Source organism: Budorcas taxicolor, chromosome 13 (genome assembly GCF_023091745.1).
Source record: "Budorcas taxicolor isolate Tak-1 chromosome 13, Takin1.1, whole genome shotgun sequence".
NCBI lineage: Eukaryota > Metazoa > Chordata > Mammalia > Artiodactyla > Bovidae > Budorcas > Budorcas taxicolor.
The window spans coordinates 46,049,745-46,067,950 of record NC_068922.1 but is presented as its reverse complement, the minus strand read 5'-3'; the positions used below and the strand labels follow the sequence as shown (position 1 = coordinate 46,067,950).

The 18,206-nt window shown below is 44.7% G+C and overlaps 2 protein-coding genes across 4 annotated transcripts in view; one reads left to right on the top strand and one right to left on the bottom strand.

The window, feature by feature from the left end:
* Positions 1 to 845: 845 nt before the first annotated feature.
* Positions 846 to 4,702, bottom strand: IDI1 (isopentenyl-diphosphate delta isomerase 1). Of its 2 annotated transcripts, none has more exons than XM_052651027.1 (5): positions 4,578 to 4,702; positions 3,979 to 4,151; positions 3,746 to 3,838; positions 3,196 to 3,326; positions 846 to 2,263 (listed from the first exon to the last, which is right to left on the bottom strand). In XM_052651027.1, exons 2-5 carry the CDS (start codon positions 4,118 to 4,120, stop codon positions 1,946 to 1,948), a joined length of 684 nt encoding a protein of 227 aa, XP_052506987.1. In that variant the 5' UTR covers positions 4,121 to 4,151; positions 4,578 to 4,702; the 3' UTR covers positions 846 to 1,945. The 2 variants fall into 2 exon arrangements, with proteins under 2 accessions (XP_052506987.1, XP_052506986.1); XM_052651026.1 differs by lacking the exon at positions 4,578 to 4,702 and adding an exon at positions 4,393 to 4,541.
* A 3,360-nt stretch (positions 4,703 to 8,062) lies between these two features.
* WDR37 (WD repeat domain 37) overlaps positions 8,063 to 18,206 on the top strand; it is a 34,373-nt gene continuing 24,229 nt past the window's right edge. For both annotated transcript variants that reach the window (XM_052650834.1, XM_052650833.1), the window contains exon 1: positions 8,063 to 8,223. The gene's annotated coding sequence lies outside the window, so the exon portion shown is untranslated. The remainder of the gene's footprint in view (positions 8,224 to 18,206) is intronic.

The window sequence follows — 18,206 nt, the reverse complement described above, 5'->3', positions numbered from 1 at the left end:
CATCAGCCTGTCTTCCCACTCCCAATCCTGAGTTGGTCACTGCCAGTGTTTTCTGGAGCTGCCTTGTTGGCATCAGATTGAGCCCTTAAAGGGCCTTGTCCTCCGAATACTGGGATTTTTGATTGGCAGTTGCTGCTTCTGATGGCAGAGGTGTAAACAGATGGATACCTGCCAGCGGAATTTGAAAGGCCAGTGCTTATTTCTTTTTCCCCTGCATTTTTTCCTTTTCTAGCCTTTTGAGAGCTAGAGATTAAAGAATTATGACTTCAAAAAGCACTGCATGCTCAGGAATTTAGTAAGTCAACATGTTGACAAAAAAGAAACACATTTGGAAAAAGAACTGAGACCTGAAGACCTCAGGAGGCAGATACCCACAACTAAAAACTCCCATACAAAAACTGTGGAAAGTGTGGTCCATTAAAGGAAAAAAACTAGGAAACTATCCTTCAGGAAGACCAGATGGCAGACTTACTAGACAAAAGATTGTAAGACAGCTGCTTTAAAGCTGTTCAAGATACAGAATGATGGAGACAGTCAGAAAAACCAATGCATGAACAAAATAGGAATATCAATGAAGTTTAATAGATGGTACTTTTGCTCTGTACCTGTTGTCAGTGCTTTGTCCACAATCTAAATGTAAGACACCACTGCCCATACAGCAAGCAGTAGCCATTGTAGTTACCAAGTTTTTTGTAAGCTAAAGGACTAGAAATAATATAAATGCATTTTGAATGCATTTACCATGCTTATGCTACCATAGGACTTTTCACTTATTACTGTATTGAAGCTATAACAAATTAGACAACAGTATCAAGATGTGGTAATTTATTTTTATTGTTAGATAAAGTTAACATTTGCTACAGTTTTGCCTGAAATTAATAGCATTCAAGGATAATAAAGCAGTCTTAAGGTCTCAAATGTGAAAAATCTGTGGCAAGAGTTTAAAAAAGTACCATTAGTCAAGGTACAGTTCAAATAATATCTACATATTCCATAACCAAAATCTATTTAATATGAATATTAACCTGTTTATGGTTAATTTTCCTACAACATGGCCCGACTGCAGACAAGTCCTCCAGAAGACATTTCACATATGGTGTCACTGGGGCTGCCATGGCGGGAGGGGTGCCAAAGGCATTTTTTGGGTAGAACCTAAGGATGCTGCTATACAAGGCAAAGGATGAACCTTCAAAAAGAATTATCCAGCCTAAACTGCAGTGCCACAGTTAAAAGATCCTGTTGTTGAGTACGACTCAACTGACCCAAGTTCCATTTTACAAATAGTCTGTGTTCCTAGTAATTCTTAAAACAAGACTTTACTAATTGGCATGGACTGTTTAAATGACTTCACCTAGCCAATGTCCCTACCAAAATCAATGTTAGACTTTTAAGTATCAAAAATACTTTCAGAATGATTAAACAACAAAATTAACTTTCAGTGACAAAAATCATGCCATTTAATTTCCTTGAACTGCTCTACTATATTTTATCTCTTAACATGGAAAGTTAAACTGCAATGTTTTGAAGTAGATAAGCAAATGCTTCCATTCCACATTCTCCTGGACCATGAAAAAAGTTTAAAGATACGTCAAGCACCTGGCAGATAGTAAAGTGCTATACGAGTCTTCTGAAAATGTTTATCACAATATATAAAAAATGAACTCCACTTGTTTGTTTAAATGTGTCATAACCATTTGTTTAGACAGGTTAAGTTTATTTTGTTCTCTTTGTATAATATCTCTCAAATTTTTTTTTACAAATTGCAGCACATGTATATGGGGTGTATGACATAAAATCAAGAATTCTTTTCTATACAAATTCTGGTTGTAAAGTATCAGTATTTCCAAGGAGAGTTCCAGTGGGGAACCAGATTTTTTTCAAGTTCATTTTAAGTTTACTAGCTAGAGAAATTCTTCAGTACTTTAGTAACCATTCATCTCCACTTTTACATTCGGTGTATTTTCTCATGGTCAACAAACAGATTCAAACGATTTAAGTTATCCCACCACTTAAAAAGAAAAGTATCTGCAATAATTTGAAACCACGGGGTTATCTTAATTTCACCATGGGCTGCCTTCTCTAGAAGTTCTTCTAATTCTTCCTTTGTTACGTAGCAATAGCTTTTAATCTCATTGGGGTCTGGATTCAAGGTCACGTTCTTCTTCACCAACAAAATGTAGTCAATTTCATGTTCTCCCCAGATACTATCAGATTGAGCCTTGTAGTGAATTCGTGTTAGATAATTAATTTCCTCTGGAGGAACCTAGGGTAAAAAAAAAAAACCTCCAAAACATCAACAAAAAACAATCTAAATCAACCTACTACATTTCAGTAATACCTTGAACAACAGAAGTAGTTTTAGAATGATAATTTTTGAAACATCAATTTCCTGTTAATACACGGAATACATAAAGTATATATACTGTGAAAGTGAAAGTCTTTCAGTCATGTCTGACTGTGACCCCATGGACTATTATACAATCCATTGAATTCTCCAGATCAGAATACTGGAGTGGTTAGCTGTTCCATTCTCCAAGGGATCTTCCCAACCCAGAGATTGAACCCAGGTCTCCCTCTTTGCAGGCAGATTCTTTAAGAGCTGAGCCACCAGGGAAGCCCAAGAATACTGGAGTGTGTAGCCTATCCCTTCTCCAGGGGATCTTCCCGACCCAGGAAAATATGTATACTTGAAATAGTATTAAATAGTTTCAAGTCTGAAATTTTTCCCAAAGGACCAGAACTAGAAGATTTATTGAAAAATGTATATTAAAGAAAATAGAGTCACGCAAACTAGAAGTGTGACATTCCCCCTCGCATCTTAATTCATAGCAGGAAAAAAAATTCCCATTTTAACTAGATAAGAGATATACTTTAATTTATTCAGGTCTTATTGAAAGGGGACAATTCCAGGAACAAGAGGATAATTTCAATTCACCCAGTCAGGTCTGTAGTTCACAAGAAAATACTCACCTTTGGTCAGTTATAAAACAGTTAACTTTATATACTGGTTAATAGATTAACCGATCATGGTAGAGTTAAGTACAAGTATTATGAAGTCAAAATTTAACTTATTTAATGGGCTTTTTTGGGGCCTAAAAAAACCAAGTGATACAAAGCAGAGAGTTACACTTTAAAGTTTTGTTAAAAATTGTTTTGATGTATTCTAAATACATTTCAGCTGGTATGGTGGGTTACCTCTTCCATGGGAATTCCGAGTTCGGCCTTTAACCGCCTCTGTGCTGCTCTTCTAATTCCAATAGCATCATTTTCTTCCAGCTCACTCGGGTTGCTTAACGGGTGACTACAGCAAGTATTAGTAAAACACCCTGGAACATGTTAATGTTTATAAATATACAGAGATAAACTTTTCCTGAAAAATAGATTAGGAAGATTAAGAAAACTAAGTTTAAAAAGTAACAACAACAACAAGATTCTGGAGAATTTTGTGAAAGACACAGATAGATGTACATTTTTATGAATGCTTTCTTAACCCAAACGGTTAAATGGTCTTGCGTATAAGACACAAATGATTACAGACACATCTAAACCTACCTAGCAGCTCTTATCCTTTACTGCTGCTTTATTTATTAGGTTGCATCCACCGTACAAGCTTCTCGTGGGAAGAAAATAAAACTCAGCAACTGACTAGAATTTTCTGATCTCGGCTACCAGAAATTGCACGTGACAAATCAAACAAATCAAAGCACGTGCAGCTGCCAACAACATACAAAGGGTGAGCACTTACCTGGGAAGGTAATCTTAGCGTCTGACCTCTGCTGCAGCAGCAGCTTGTTCTCGGTGTTGAACAGGAAGACACTGAAAGCTCGGTGCAACAGCCCTGGCGGCGAGAGAGATGCGACGCCCTGAGTCTCTGTCTGGGGCTCGCAAGGGCTCGGGCGGCCACAGGGGGCGACGTGGGATCCCCGCCCTCCCTGCGCCCGAGGACCCCGGCCCGCCGCCCGCCGCCCTCGCGGGCACCTCTCTCGATGTTCTCGTTCAGGTGGCAGTTCTTCTTGGTCTCCGCCCCGATCCTCCGGTCGTTCTCGTCGATGAGGATGCACATCTCCGCCAGGAGCTGCACCTGCTGCTCGTCCAGCTCGTCCGTGCTCACCTCCGGCATCGCCGCCCAGCCTCCGCGCCGCCCCGGGAACCTGGGGGCGGGGGTCCCAGAGTCGGAGGACGCCCCCACCGCCTACCCAGCGCCGGGCCCCGGGCCGCGCTTACAGCCCCCCGCGCTGCCCACGCGCCGGAGACCCCGGGCCTCCGGCTACTTCCCCACACGGTTGGGTTAGACTACGGGATGCGATCCGGAAGCGCTCGGCCCGCCCCTCAGCGCCCAGAGCCCGGACCCCTGCCCGCCTCCCGGCACCTCACAGACTCTTTCCTCCGCACCTCAGATACGAGCCGTCCAGTGAAGCCTGCGCCGCCAGGCGAGTCTCCCTCATACCCCGCCCCAAGGCACGGGCCCCGCCTCCGGCCCGAGCTCCGCCCCCCGATGCCGCGCGGCCAATTGCCCGCGCCGGCGCCAGGGCGCGCCACATTCCCGCCGGCCAATGGTGCGCCAGCCCGCGACCCACGTCACGGTCGCGCGGTGGCGCCACTCCTGATCTCCAGGCGTCTCCTCCCACGGCTCTGGGCTGTGGAACCTTCCTCCAGGCTGCAGCGCGGGTGCTCTTGGTGCCTTCGGCACACAGCTGAGATGACGCTCCTCGAGTGCGGAACGGCCTTATGGAGGGCACTTGCTGACTAGGGGCCGAGTGAGCGTCCGCTTACGTCTTGTTCTCGGCCGCTCTAGCCAATCGACGCGCTGAAGCTTTGCGCTCGCGGCGCGTTGACGTCAGGCGTCTCCGCGCGCTCGCGGCCTGAGGCGCGGGGAGGCGCTTGCGTGAAGCCGTTCTGTGAGCTAAACAGAGCTGTTGGTGAGCGTGAGCTTTCCCTGCCGGGTAGTGTGGCGACTTCAAAGTAACCAGACAAGTTTGTCACTATTTGTGAAGGAAAGGAGTTAGAAAACGACCTCTGCCAGTCGGGAGTTGCTGGCAAACCACCGGAAGGCGAGAGAGAGAGAGAATGGCACAGATTCCCTGTCACAGGTCTCAGCAGGAACCAGCTCCGACTGGCACCTTGATCCTAGACCTCAAGCCTCCAGACCTGAGACAATAAATTTATGTTGTTTAAGCCTGATTAGTGGCATTTTGTTACAGCAGCGCTATCGAAGGAAAGCGCTTACCTGGGAAGGTAAAACTGCTCACTGTGGAAAACGTGAGCTTTGATGTGGACCTGGATTTTAATCCAATCTTTGCTCCATTGCATACTAGCTTTTTGAGTTGTGACAGCTAATTATAACATCCTCACGCTTAATTGGACTTCCCAGGTGGTGCTAGTGGTAAAGAACTCACCTGCCAATGCAGGCGATGTGAGACGCGGGCTTCATCTCTGGGTTGGGAGGATCCCCTGGAGGAGGGCCTGGCAACCTTCTCCAGTATTTTTGCCTGGGAAATCCCGTGGACAGAGGAGCCTGGAGGGCTACAGTCCATGGGGTCGCACAGAGTTGGCACAACTGAAGCTACTTAGCATGCTCGCATGTTTTAAGTTCAATTCAGAATAATTTGTACTTCAGTCGATTTACGTTAGTTTATGGTGTACAGCAAAAAGATAGTTTACACATTATTCTTTAACAGTATAGGTTATTACAAGATGTTGAATAAAGTTAGTTCCCTGTGGTACACAGTAAATCCTTGGATTCTGTTTATATATAGTAGTGTATATGTTAATCCCAATATAATTTATCCATCCCACCTTTCCTTTTTGGTAGGCCTAAGTTTGTTTTTTGTGTGTTTATTTCTGTTCTGTAAATTAAAGTTCATTTGTATCATACTGTAGATAGTCGGATGGCATCGCTGACTCCATGGACATGAAGATGGACGTAAGTTTGAGCAACCTCAGGGAGTTGATGAATAGGGAAGCCTGGCATGCTGCAGTCCATGGGGTCGCAGAGTAGGACACGACTGGAGTGACTGAACTGAACTTAGATCCCACCTACAAATATGTTTTGCTGACTTTCTTCACACTGCCACAATCTCTAGGTTCATTCATGTTGCAAAAAGTGTTAGTCGCTCAGTTGTGCCTGACTCTTTGCAACCCCATGGACTGCAGCCCACCAGGCTCCTCTGTCCATGAGATTTTCCAGGCAAGGATACTGGAGTGGGTTGCTATTTCCTTCTCCAGGCGATTTTCCCAACCCAGGGATCGAACCTGGGTCTCCTGCACTGCAAGCAAATTCTTTACCGACTGAGCTACAAGGGAAGCCCATTCATGGTGCAAAAGGTTTCTTTTTTTTAATGAGTAGTATGCCATTGTGCACACGCACACGAGTGTGTGTATACACACATCTTTTTTTATCAATTGTGTGTGTGTATATGTATACACACCATGTCTCTTATCCATTCCATTTGTTGATGGACATTCAGATTGCTTAATGGCTTGGCTATTGTGAATAGTGCTGCTGTGAACATTTGGGGGTACATGTATCTTTTGAAATTAAGAGTTTTGTCCAGATATATGGTCAGTTGTGGGATTGCTGGATCATATGGTAGTTGTAGTTTTAGTTTTTTAAGGAACCTCCACACTGTTCTCCATAGTGGCTGTAGGTTCCCTCTTCTCCACACCCTCACCAGCATTTACTATTCGTGGACTTTTTGATGATGGCCATTTGGACCAGTGTGAGGTGGTACCTCAGCGCAGTTTCGATCAGCACTTTATTAGGTTGGCCTGAGGATCAGACAAGTTAATATGTTATGTGCCTGGCACACAGCAGGCCCTCAAAGTGTTGATTCCTTTCCCCTCTTATTTTTGTGACACTTCTTTACAGTCATGGTTGACTTTTATAGAATTCTAAATATAGCAGAGAAAAGATTACCTCAATTATAACAACATCCTAAGTTTCACTCAAACTGTTGATACTGTGCTGCAAAATAAAACCACATATTAGCACCTGAATCAATTGGGAGCTGATACTGTGGTTCACCTGGCATTCTACCTGCTCCCTCGCCCTGCAGAATGCCTTGTGCATATTAGGTCCCTAATAAAATTACTAGTTGAATGGTAGTTACAACCATCAAACCTGAAACCCTAAGTTCACCTTATGTAATTGATTCTAGCAACAAACTTTTATTATACTGAATATTGAAGTAACCTCGGGTGTTACTGCACAAACTTTGTGGCTATTCGAATCCCCAAATACGTCGAGTTTGTTTCTTGTGCAACAACTGTACTAATGCTTCTCCAATTCGAATGAAGAGCTTTAATCTGTATTAAAAAAAAAAAAATGCTCCCACGCGTCTGATTTCGTCTTTGCTTTAGGATTTTAAACGCCCAGCTGGTTGTTCCTAGAGCAGAGGCTGCCTGCGCACCCTGTAATTTTTCCAACCTGTACAAGGACAAGAGGGCCATCAGGTCCCACCTTTCGCGGCGAGACGCTGCCTTTGTTTCGTCTCCGCAGCCAATGGCGAACACACATTTCAGACCGGAGGCTGCAGGGGGTGAGTCACCCTCCGCAGATCCGCCGGGATCCGCGCGCAGCCGTCTCGCCCGCGCCGCTCCGGGAAGCGACGCCCGGGAAGCGGTTCCCGGAACACGAGGCGGTTCCGACTGGGGCCGGCGGCTCCAGAGACCCGACCCGGGTCCAGATGGACGCCGACCTGCGCCCGCCCGCGACGCCTTTGGGCCCCCGCCGCCGTGAGTACCCGCAGGTCCTCAGCGCCCCCGCGCCACGGGCGCCCGCCGCCCATCGGCCCTCTGCGGGGATTTCAGATGGGCGCCGACACCGCAGGGCGAGGGCCGGGTGGCCCCTGGGCCCAGCTGTGTATTCGCCGCCGCCGCGACCCACTTGAGGATCCCCGCCCCCGCGGGCAGCGGGTGGGACTTCCTGCGAGGGACTGGACTTCCGGCGGTTCCAGCCTCGGGGTGGAGGCGGGACTTCCCGTCGGGCCTGCGCGTGGAGGATGGCGGGAGGGGTTTCCGGCGTGGGGCGGAGGCGGGGCGGGGACTTCCGGCGCCGGAAGTGTGGGGCGTTGGGCTGCCGGGTGTTGGGGCCGCTTTTAGGCGGGGACTCAGGGTCCTGTGAGTCCGCGTCGGTCCCGTGCCCCGCGTGGCTGGGAAGACACGGGCGGCAGCTCACTGTGCGGGTGGCACTGCTCAGCGGTGCGCTTGGCGGCGGCGTGACAGGTGAGTGCTGGCCCGCCATCTTCAGCCCGGAACCGCAGCCGGAGGCTGTGCGGCGGCGGCGGCCTCCGCTGGGCCGGGTTGTCCTGGGGGCCCCCGCGCACCCGGACCTGGGCCCTGATTTCGCGCCCCTCTCCGACCTCCAGCCCGGCCGGTTCTGGACGGAGTTGGAACGCGCGCCCCTCGCCCAGAGCGGCTGGGGAGGCGGGTCCTTCGCGGCCTCCGGGACCCTCCCACCCGCGAGCGTGTCACGGAGCCCGGGGTCCCCAGGCTCCATTGGGGGTGTGGAGCCACGCGAGGGGCGCCGCGACCTTGGGCTGGAGCGGCGGGCCCTGTCCAGTCTCGCGTCCTTCCGGGTGCTCGCACGGAGGCCCCGGCGCGTTTCCTTCCTCCCCAGAATCGGGCAGCAGGGCGCACCTGCTGTGCCTTGGTTGCGAGCTGACGCCCTCAGCCCCTTCCCCCGGGAGTACCGACGGCGCTCTGAATTCCCAAGTGCTGCTTCTTCTAAGACGACGACTCGACAGTTAAGTTCATCCTTGATGCGAGGTCCTTCTTTTAATAATTAAGGTCTTTAAGTAGCGCTGGTGGTTTTCCGGTTAGAGATACCCCCAGTCCAGCATCAGGTCCAGAACTGGTGAGCGTGCCTTCGGCTGGGTGGACGACGGGACACCGTTAGCCGGTTTACCGAGGCTGGCCTGCGGGGCTGCCTTTGGTTGATGTTACTCAGCAGCTGAGTTTGTCGTTTGTCTTCCGGAATTCAGTAAGGGTACTTTTACAGTGAAGGGCTATGAAAAACTATCGGCTTTTCAGCTACGTTTTGTATTATTAAATGCCACATGTAGAGTATAGCTTTTAACCATTTTTTTTTTTTTTTTGCGTGTTATTAACGTTCATGACATTTACTATTTAGTCAGTATTTTTCTTTGGCCAAAAGTGTTTAAAAACGCCACTGAGTTTGAAATTGTGAGTATTGTTTTGTTTGTAGGGTATAGTAGGCATGTGGCATGCAAGGGCAAACCAGTTGTGCAGAAGGAGAGTTTATATTAAATTGATATACTTGACCAATAGGATAGGGAGGTTGGATTCTTGGAGGGAACTATTTATACTTTTTTGGATTTAAAAAAACCAACAGGACCTTTTATTCATTAAACCTGCTGTTTAATGAGGTCATGTGCCCTGTCATGAAGCTTCTCTGATGGCTCAGATGGTGAAGAACCTGCCTGCCAATGCAGGAGACACAGGTTTGATCCCTGGGTCAGGAAGATTCCCTGGAGAAGGAAATGGGAACCCACTCCAGTATTCTTGCCTGGGAAATCCCATGGACAGAGGACCCTGGAGGACTACAGTCCTTGGGGTCGCAGAGTTGGACACGACTTAGTGACTAAACAAGAGATCAAACCTCTTTGGAGAACCAAAACCTCTTTCATATTTGTAATTATTTGAAATGTGTGTGTTTGTGTAGAAATTGATGAGTGGAAAAAGATGACCAGTACATTGACTGTTTGGTGAGGTGACCGACAAAAGCAGGCAAAGCCTAGAGTAGCACCAGGTGGTTCATGGGGTTGAGGGAGGGGTTCAAGGCTCAGGGACAGGCCGGGGTGAGAATCTTACAAGTTAGTAGTGAAGAAGACTGCTTATTTCTACTGAAGATACAGACGCCGGACAGGCTGGTTATGTGATCCTTAAGGGAGACTATCGTTGAGGTGGAAGGAAGGTTAATACTGCAATTTTCACACTTTGTGTAAGGAATTTGTAGAACCTTTGGAATGCATTAACTTCGCAGTTTACGTTTACCAGAGTATTTCTACTTATGACATTCTTAAGGGAGGAAAGAGAAGCTTTCTGCTATTTTACTTGCTTGACTGAAATATTTAGAGATAGTCTCGTTTTTTTCTTGAGCTTTGTGGAAAAGGGTTTTGATATGTTTGTTCCTTTAAAAAACATAACATGAACTGTGAGGTGGCTGGGATAAATTTCTGTGTTGAAAATCTTAATAACTGAGATGCTTTATGAAGTTAGTCATTTAACATGTGTGCTCGCTGAAAAGAGAATTATATATACCTTCCTATTTCTTTTAGCCTGGGAGTTGTTTTTTATTGAGTAAAACATAGAGTAAATTCATACAGTGTGCTAGTTATAAATGTGCAGCTCTGTGGATTTTTACCTATATATACATCCTGGGTCAGGAAGATCCACTGGAGAAGGAAATGGCAATCCACTGCAGTACTACTGCCTGGAAAATCCCATGGACAGAGGAGCATAGTAGGCTACAGTCCATGAGGTCGCAAAGAGTCGGACACGACTGAGCGACATTCCTATACATTTTTGTATAAGCATAAACCAGATCAAGATAGGGAACATTCGCAGCACCCCAGTAGGCTCATTTTTGCCTCTTCCACCTGGGACCTTTATTTTTTAAAGTGAAGAATATAATTTCTGGTTAAGATTCCTTTAAGCCACTTTGATTTCTTGGACAACTTTTGTATATGGCAGATAAATAGTTTCTAAATGCTTGTATTAAAAAGTTATTGAAATACTCTTCAGTGGGATCATATGAGTTGCTTAAAGAATTTATGTTCAAATATTTTAAATTAAATATCAGTATTTTTTTTGTGTGTGTATGTAAAGTTCTGCCAACCACAGAGTCTGCCATAGTTTTTCTTTATACTTTTGTCTCAACTGTTTCTAATTTCTATAGCTCAAATTTTTCAGATCTAAATTTCCTGAAAAAGGTTTGTTCCATCATTTTCCATCAAAAATAATTTTTCGTGAGAGACAGTTTTATACTGTGTTGCCTATATATACCAGTAATACACTTTCCCCCCCTCGTGTGCAGAAGAGCAGTTAAAGATGGTAAGGTATTGGACTTAGAGGCATGATGAGGTCAAAGAACCCGTCTTTACTGTCAGTGTAGACTTCTCCCAGTTTTATACATGTTCTGTAGTTCTTTTTTCATCTCTAAACCTGTATACCCCTGCCTCCTTGTATTTTGACATTCAAAGGCATTGCAAAAACATAATACATTCAGTATTAGGTCCTGATTTCTCCATATCTGCTGTCTCTTGTTGGTAATCTGACCTCTGTTTCACCTACCTGCTGCCTCAGAAAGGGGCTCTCCTTGTTACCTCTCTCTTCTTCCCCCTGCCCACCCCAATCCATTCATCCTCCTCTAAGCTTAACTGTTATAATCTATTACCTCGACTGTTTCAGTAACTGCCTAATTGGCTTCTCCATTCGTGGTCGTCTTACCTTTTAGTGTATTTTTCACATAGCAGCCAGTCTGCTGCTGCTGCTGCTGCTGCTAAGTCGCTTCAGTCGTGTCCGACTCTTGCGACCCCATAGACGGCAGCCCACCAGGCTCCCCCGTCCCTGGGATTCTCTAGGCAAGAACACTGGAATGGGTTGCCATTTCCTTCTCCAATGCATGAAAGTGAAAAGTCAAAGTGAAGTCGCTCAGTCGTGTCCGACTCTGCGACCCCATGGACTGCAGCCCACCAGGCTCCTCCGTCCATGGGGTTTTCCAGGCAAGAGTACTGGAGTGGGGTGCCATTGCCTTCTCCGAGCAGCCAGTCTACTGTTGCTTATTTGCTTAAAAAGTTTTAAGTGACTTTCCTTTTATTTTAGGATAAACTGTAAACAAAAGATTAGATTCTAAGCCTATCTCTCCACTTACCTTGCACTGTTCTGTCCATTGTTTGCTGTGTTACAGATGTAGTATTTGTTTTTTAATATCTGGGCATTTTCACATGCTATTCCTGTTCTTGAAATATCTACTCCCTTTTCTTTTTTCCATGTGGTTAACTCTTAGGAATTCTTCCGTCTCAATTTGGATGCCGGCCTCTCAGAATAATCTTGGTAACTGTTTAGCTAATAGCTGGTCTCATAATATTTGCACATGTCTTTTGTAGCCCTCCTCACAATTTATAACTTCTGTAATAAGTTATGAGATTGTGTGTATAATATCTGTCTTCCAACTCAACCCTTAAGCATTCTGAGAAGGTAGGAACCAAGCCTGTTTTGTTCACTACAGCATTCCCAGTGCTCAGCCCATCCAGATGAGAGGAATACTGGTGAGTGACTTAATGAAGTAGTGCTATTATTATCCCTCCTTTAAAGATACGGAGTTAAGCCTTCAGAAGGTGGTTAAGTAACTTGACCAGGGTTACACAGTCTGTCAGTGGTAGGCGTAGTGTTCATCCACCCATCAGATATTTGAGGATATGTTTATGTCAGGCCTAACAAATACAGTACATATACAGTAGTGGCCCCAATTTACTGTGTCCCAGTCCTCACTGTGTTGATTGTGTAGTGGGGGAAACGCTTATTTAGTGAGCGAATCATAAATAACATGTAAATACAAGCATAGCAAGAGTCATGAGATGCTGTGTGGTTAGTGGTCTTCAAGGGAGGCTGTCCTAGGAAGTGACATTCAAGCTGAGGCTTCGTGATGGAAGAGAGCCAGCCCTTTGAGGAGTTGATGGGAACTTAGGTTTGTATGACTGTCAAACTCATGTGAGTGAAATAAGGTGTGATGGATAACACAGATTTTTATTGTCCTGTCGGTAGGTGAAGCCTCTGCCCTCTGCTTGAATGGGGGTTGGCCTTGTGGCTGGCTTTGACAGATAGAGTATCCAAAAAAGCAAGGAGAATGGAAGATTTTTTTTTTTTAATGAGCATTTTAGAGATAAAAAGTTATCTTATTAAGTGTTCTTTTTAAAAAACATTTGAGAGTTAAATTTTGTCTGTATAAGTTCAGTTCAGTTCAGTTGCTCAGTCGTGTCCGACTCTTTGCGACCCCATGAATTGCAGCACGCCAGGCCTTCCTGTCCATCACCAACTCCTGGAGTTCACTCAGACTCACGTCCATCGAGTCAGTGATGCCATCCAGCCATCTCATCTTCCGTTGTCCCCCTCTCCTCCTGCTCCCAATCCCTCCCAGCATCAGAGTCTTTTCCAATGAGTCAACTCGTCTCATGAGGTGGCCAAAGTCCTGGAGTTTCAGCTTTAGCATCACTCCTTCCAAAGAACACCCAGGACTGATCTCCTCTGCAAAAAGTGATAATTTTAATAAATTAGTGAGTTTCAAATTTTAAAACCTAAACACAAAGAACTAATTGACCAACTTGAATGTACTTACTTTTTTGTTATCTTTTGTACAAGGCCTACACATGTTCAATTGGAGAGTCAAAAGATTTCTGGCTTTAGAGTAGGTGTATACTTTTCCTGTTGCTCCCACTAAGTACAGCTAAAAACAGTGGACATTAAATGCAAAACAAATAAACAAACAAAACAAATATGAGACTGAAAAGTGGCGAGAAGAAAGAAAACTGTAGGTGTATGGGGACCTGAGAACTGGCTCAGGGCTAAGTTCCCTGGGCTTTCCTCTTGCCCCATACATCCTAGCCTCGGGCCTTGAGCAGCCTCAACCCAGCAATGCCAAAGGGCTCAGCAAGCCCTGAGAAAGCTGGCCTTTGACCAGAAGACCAGGAAAGGGACAGCCTGCCAGACAGGACATGCTTAGAAAACATTGCGGCCCCACCTCGCGCTGAGCATCCCAGGTTGGGTAGGGAATCTAGTCTCTGACTCCTGACAAGCCTTGTGGGGACCACACTGTGCCGGGTGGGATCAGAGAGGCCTGGTGAGAAGCTGGGTTCTCATTTCTGTTGTGCGATAACGAAGAACACCCTCTTCTTTCCCGTTGGAATGGCCTCAGAAGAAACCTAGCAAAAGTTCAGGAATTTTACCACCACCTGTGGTGATGAAGCTTGGAATGGCACAGTAACAAGGTGCCCTAGGTTCAGCTCAGTGGTGTGAATAGAGGCCAAGAGAGTTTTACCCGGCATTGGCAAGGGGTACTTCCTCCTGGGTCAGAGGAGGCAGAACGGGGAGCACTTGCTTCCATCCCCACTTTCTATATCCACATGGCAGAAACAAGGCCATACCCTTGTTTGCTGGCTGGGCCAGTATCAGAAGAGGCCTGCTGGAAGACTTAGATCAGGTCTCATGACTGATAACAACACCCAGCATCTCACACCGAGGGGGAAGATGTCAGCTTGAATCAGAAAAGGTAGCTAACAGCTACACAGGACTGATGCAGATATTAGAATTGTTTGACAGGATTTTAAAGCAGTCGTGATAAAATTTTCAGTGAGGAGATATTAACACTTGAAGCAAATGAAAAATAGAAAATCTCAGGAAGAAAATATGGCATGTAAAGAAGAAACAAATGGAAATTTTAGAGTTGGGGAGTACAATAGTGAGCTTGTGGAATCCATGAACTTGATGATAAAACAATGAAAATTACTCAGTCTGAACATTAGAGAGAAAATAGACTGGAAAAAAGTAAACTGAATCCCTAGGACCTGTGCTTTTTAACAAGAGACTTGTCCTTATCAGGAAGAGAGGAGAGAGACAGTGGGGCTGAAAATACGTTTGAAGAAACACTGGCTAGGTATTTCCCAAGTTTGGCAAGCCATAAACCTATATATTTAAAACGTATGGTAAAACCCAGGCAAGATAAATTCAAAGAAATTTGCTAAGCTGCCTCATAGTCAGACTTCTGAAACTAAAGATGAAAAAGCAGTGGGAGAGAGAAATGTCCCTTTGTCTGTAGTTGATTTCTCATCACAAACTGCTGAGGCCAGAAGGAAGTAGTATGTTTTTCAAGTGCTGAAGGAAACGAACCATCAGATCAGAATTCTCTATCAAGTGAAAACATCATTCACATGATTTGTTACCAACAGAGCTACCCTGAAATAATAGAGGAAGTTCAACAGAAAGGAAACGCTGTAGGAACACCAGGAAGGAAGAAGAAACAATGGAGAGAGTAAATGAATTGGTAAATTCAATAGACATTCCTCTGACTTAGGTTTGAAAGTTGAAGCACAGCTGCCTGATGTGGTTCTCAGTGTGTTTGGTGGAAACACTTAAGATGATTATGTTGTCAGTGGGGAGGGCAGAGGGACGTGGAAGAAGTAAGGCTTCAACACCCACCAGGAACTGGTAGAACGTTGGTGGTCAGCAGACTGATAAGCTGTGAAAAGATAATGAAAACTTAGCAGCCACTAAGAAAAGTTATACACAAGAAACTCAAAAACAAGAGAAATCAGAACGAAATTCCAAAAAATGTTCAAATAACCTACAAGAAGGCAGAAAAAAGAAACAAAATGAGAAAACGAACAATGAAGTATGCACCATGCCTAAGTAGGGTTTACTCCATGGATGCAGGTTTAGATCAATACTGAAAATCAACAGTGTAATTGACCTGTTAGAGGCTTAGAAGAAAGCCATGTGCTCATATTAAGTAACTCAAGAAAAAACATGACACAGTTGACACTCACTCATGAAACTCTCAGAATGTGAACAGTTGGGGGGACTTTTCGACTTGATAAAACGATGTGTTTACCCAAAACCTACAGGTAATATACTTAATGGTGAAAACTGAGTATTTTTACCTCAAGATCCGAATAAAGAAAGGATGTTTGCTGTTACTTCTAATTCAACATGGCATTGGAATTTCTAGCCAAATCAGTAAGATAAGAAAAGGAAATAAAGGCATACAGATCAGAAAGGAAGAAGTTATCCTTTTCTACGTGACACAGTAGTCCACATAGGAGATGCTAAGTAATCTACAGACAAAGCTTGAACTAGTAATGAGTTCAACAGGAGCGTAGGATACAAGCTTATTACACACAAATCAGTTGTATTTTTGTATACCAGCAATTTAAAATTGTATAAAAATATGATATTCAGGGTTATTAGTATATATAGAACTTTTATGCGAAAACTACAAGCTGAGGAAGGAAATCAAAGATGATCTGAAACAGATCCTCTGTGTCCATAGATTGGAAGTCTCTATATAATAGACATGCCAGTTCTCTTCAGATTAGTCGACAGATTAAATGCAGTTCTTATAAAAGTTCCTGTAGGAGTTTTGCAGATACGGATAAGATTATTCTAAATTTCTGTGGAAAGGCAAAGGAAGTAGGATGGCTAAAACATTGTGAAAAAGATGTGGTAGAAATCACAAGATGTCTGATTTCAAGATAACACAGAACAGTGGAACAGAATAGAGAACCAAGAAATAATCCCATAGAAATATAGCCAATTGATTTTTGAGCAAGATGCCAGACTTGCTCAATTTGGTGTAGGATAGATTGTCTTTAGCATATAGTGCTAGAATAACAGGATACAACCAGAAAAAAAAACCAAAAACCTTGATCTAAACTTAATTAAAAAAACACTTTATTAAAAAAGCAGTCCCAGAATAGCTTGTAAATTTAAATGTAACTGATAAAGCTAAAATTTTAAGAAGGAAACAGAAAAATTTGGGAATTGTTGAAAAGTTCTTAGACATGACTCTAGAAGTATGAGTCTTAAAAGTAATGGATGAGTTAGGACTTAATCAAAATTTAGAAGTTTTGGCAGACTGGATTGTGTGTGACTTATACCTCAAACATTTTTAAAAACTTTTTTGTTTTTTCTCCTGTAAACATACAGCAGTCAGAAGAAGTAGAAACTTCAGTTCAGTCACTCATTCGTGTATGACTCCTTGCGACCCCATGAACTACAGCACGCCAGGCCTCCCTGTCTATCACCAATTCCTGGAGTTTACCCAAACTCATGTCCTTTGAGTCGGTGATGCCATCCAACCATCTCTTCCTCTGTCGTCCCATTCTCCTGCCCTCAATCTTTCCCAGCATCAGGGTCTTTTTTAAGTGAGTCAGCTCTTCGCATCAGGTGGCCAAGTATTGGAGTTTCAGCAGAAACTTATGTTATTGTCATAGTAGCTTTATTTGTAATAGTAAAAAACTGGAAAGGGCCAGAATTTTTTGCAGTAGGTGCATGGTTAAGACAGCTGTGCTGCATCCGCAGGGGAGCAGCGCCAGCAGTCCACTGGAGGTGGCTGCGGTCCATTGGCGGGGGCAGGCTGAGAGCCCTAAGCTCAGGATCCCCAGAGGACATGTACTCTGCCGCAGCAGAGTGGGGAGTGGAGGGCTGTGGGCTGGCTCCAGAGAGCCATTTTACAGTGAGGACCTACAGATACTGTCGGTTGTTTGAAGAAGGAAGAAATATAAGTATATGCTTAAAATTACTTGCATTCACAAAGGTATGCTGGGAGAAGAAGGGACCAGTGAGAGCAGAAAATGAGGAAGTGATATCCAAAACATCAATCTGCAGTTGAAGAAGGAGTGTGTCCTGTGTAAATATACTGCTTGGAGAAGGCAATGGTGACTCACTCCAGTACTTTTGCCTGGAAAATCCCATGGGTGGAGGAGCCTGATAGGCTGCAGTCCATGGGGTCGCTAAGAGTCGACACGACTGAGCGACTTCACTTTTACTCTTCACTTTCATGCATTGGAGAAGGACATGGCAACCCACTCCAGTGTTCTTGCCTGGAGAATCTCAGGGATGGAGGAGCCTGGTGGGCTGCCGTCTATGGGGTCGCACAGAGTCGGATACGACTGAAGCGACTTAGCAGCAGCAGCAGAGTCATATTAACTAAGTGATGTGATTGTATTGAGAAGAGTTGTTGATGGTAGCAGGAAATGAATTATGTCCAAAATAGGGAAAGGAAAGTGTGTTATGTGGATATTGGAATGCCATGCAGGATTTTGTGTGCTGTATGACGGTGGCCCTCACCGCAGGTGAGCCCGGCGAACTGGCCGGTTCCCAGTGAGCGGTGTTGTGAGTGAGAAGGAAACTGGAGCTTACAAACGCTGACAGACCTCATTTGGGTTTTTTACTTGACTCAGATGAGAGTATTTTAAACATGGGTTAAATAAAGCATTAAAATTTTATTTGTCTTTACCTTTTTAATGTGCTTCGGATTTCTCTAGGAGGGCATAGCTCTGGAATCTAGCTGAAAAATGCGGTTAGAATTGGTTCCCCAGGGGAGTCGGGGAGTCTGCAGAGAGTGGGTTGAGGGAGAGTTCTCTATTTTAAACGCTTCTCGGCTGTTGATTTTTTTAAAAGGGTGTTCATGA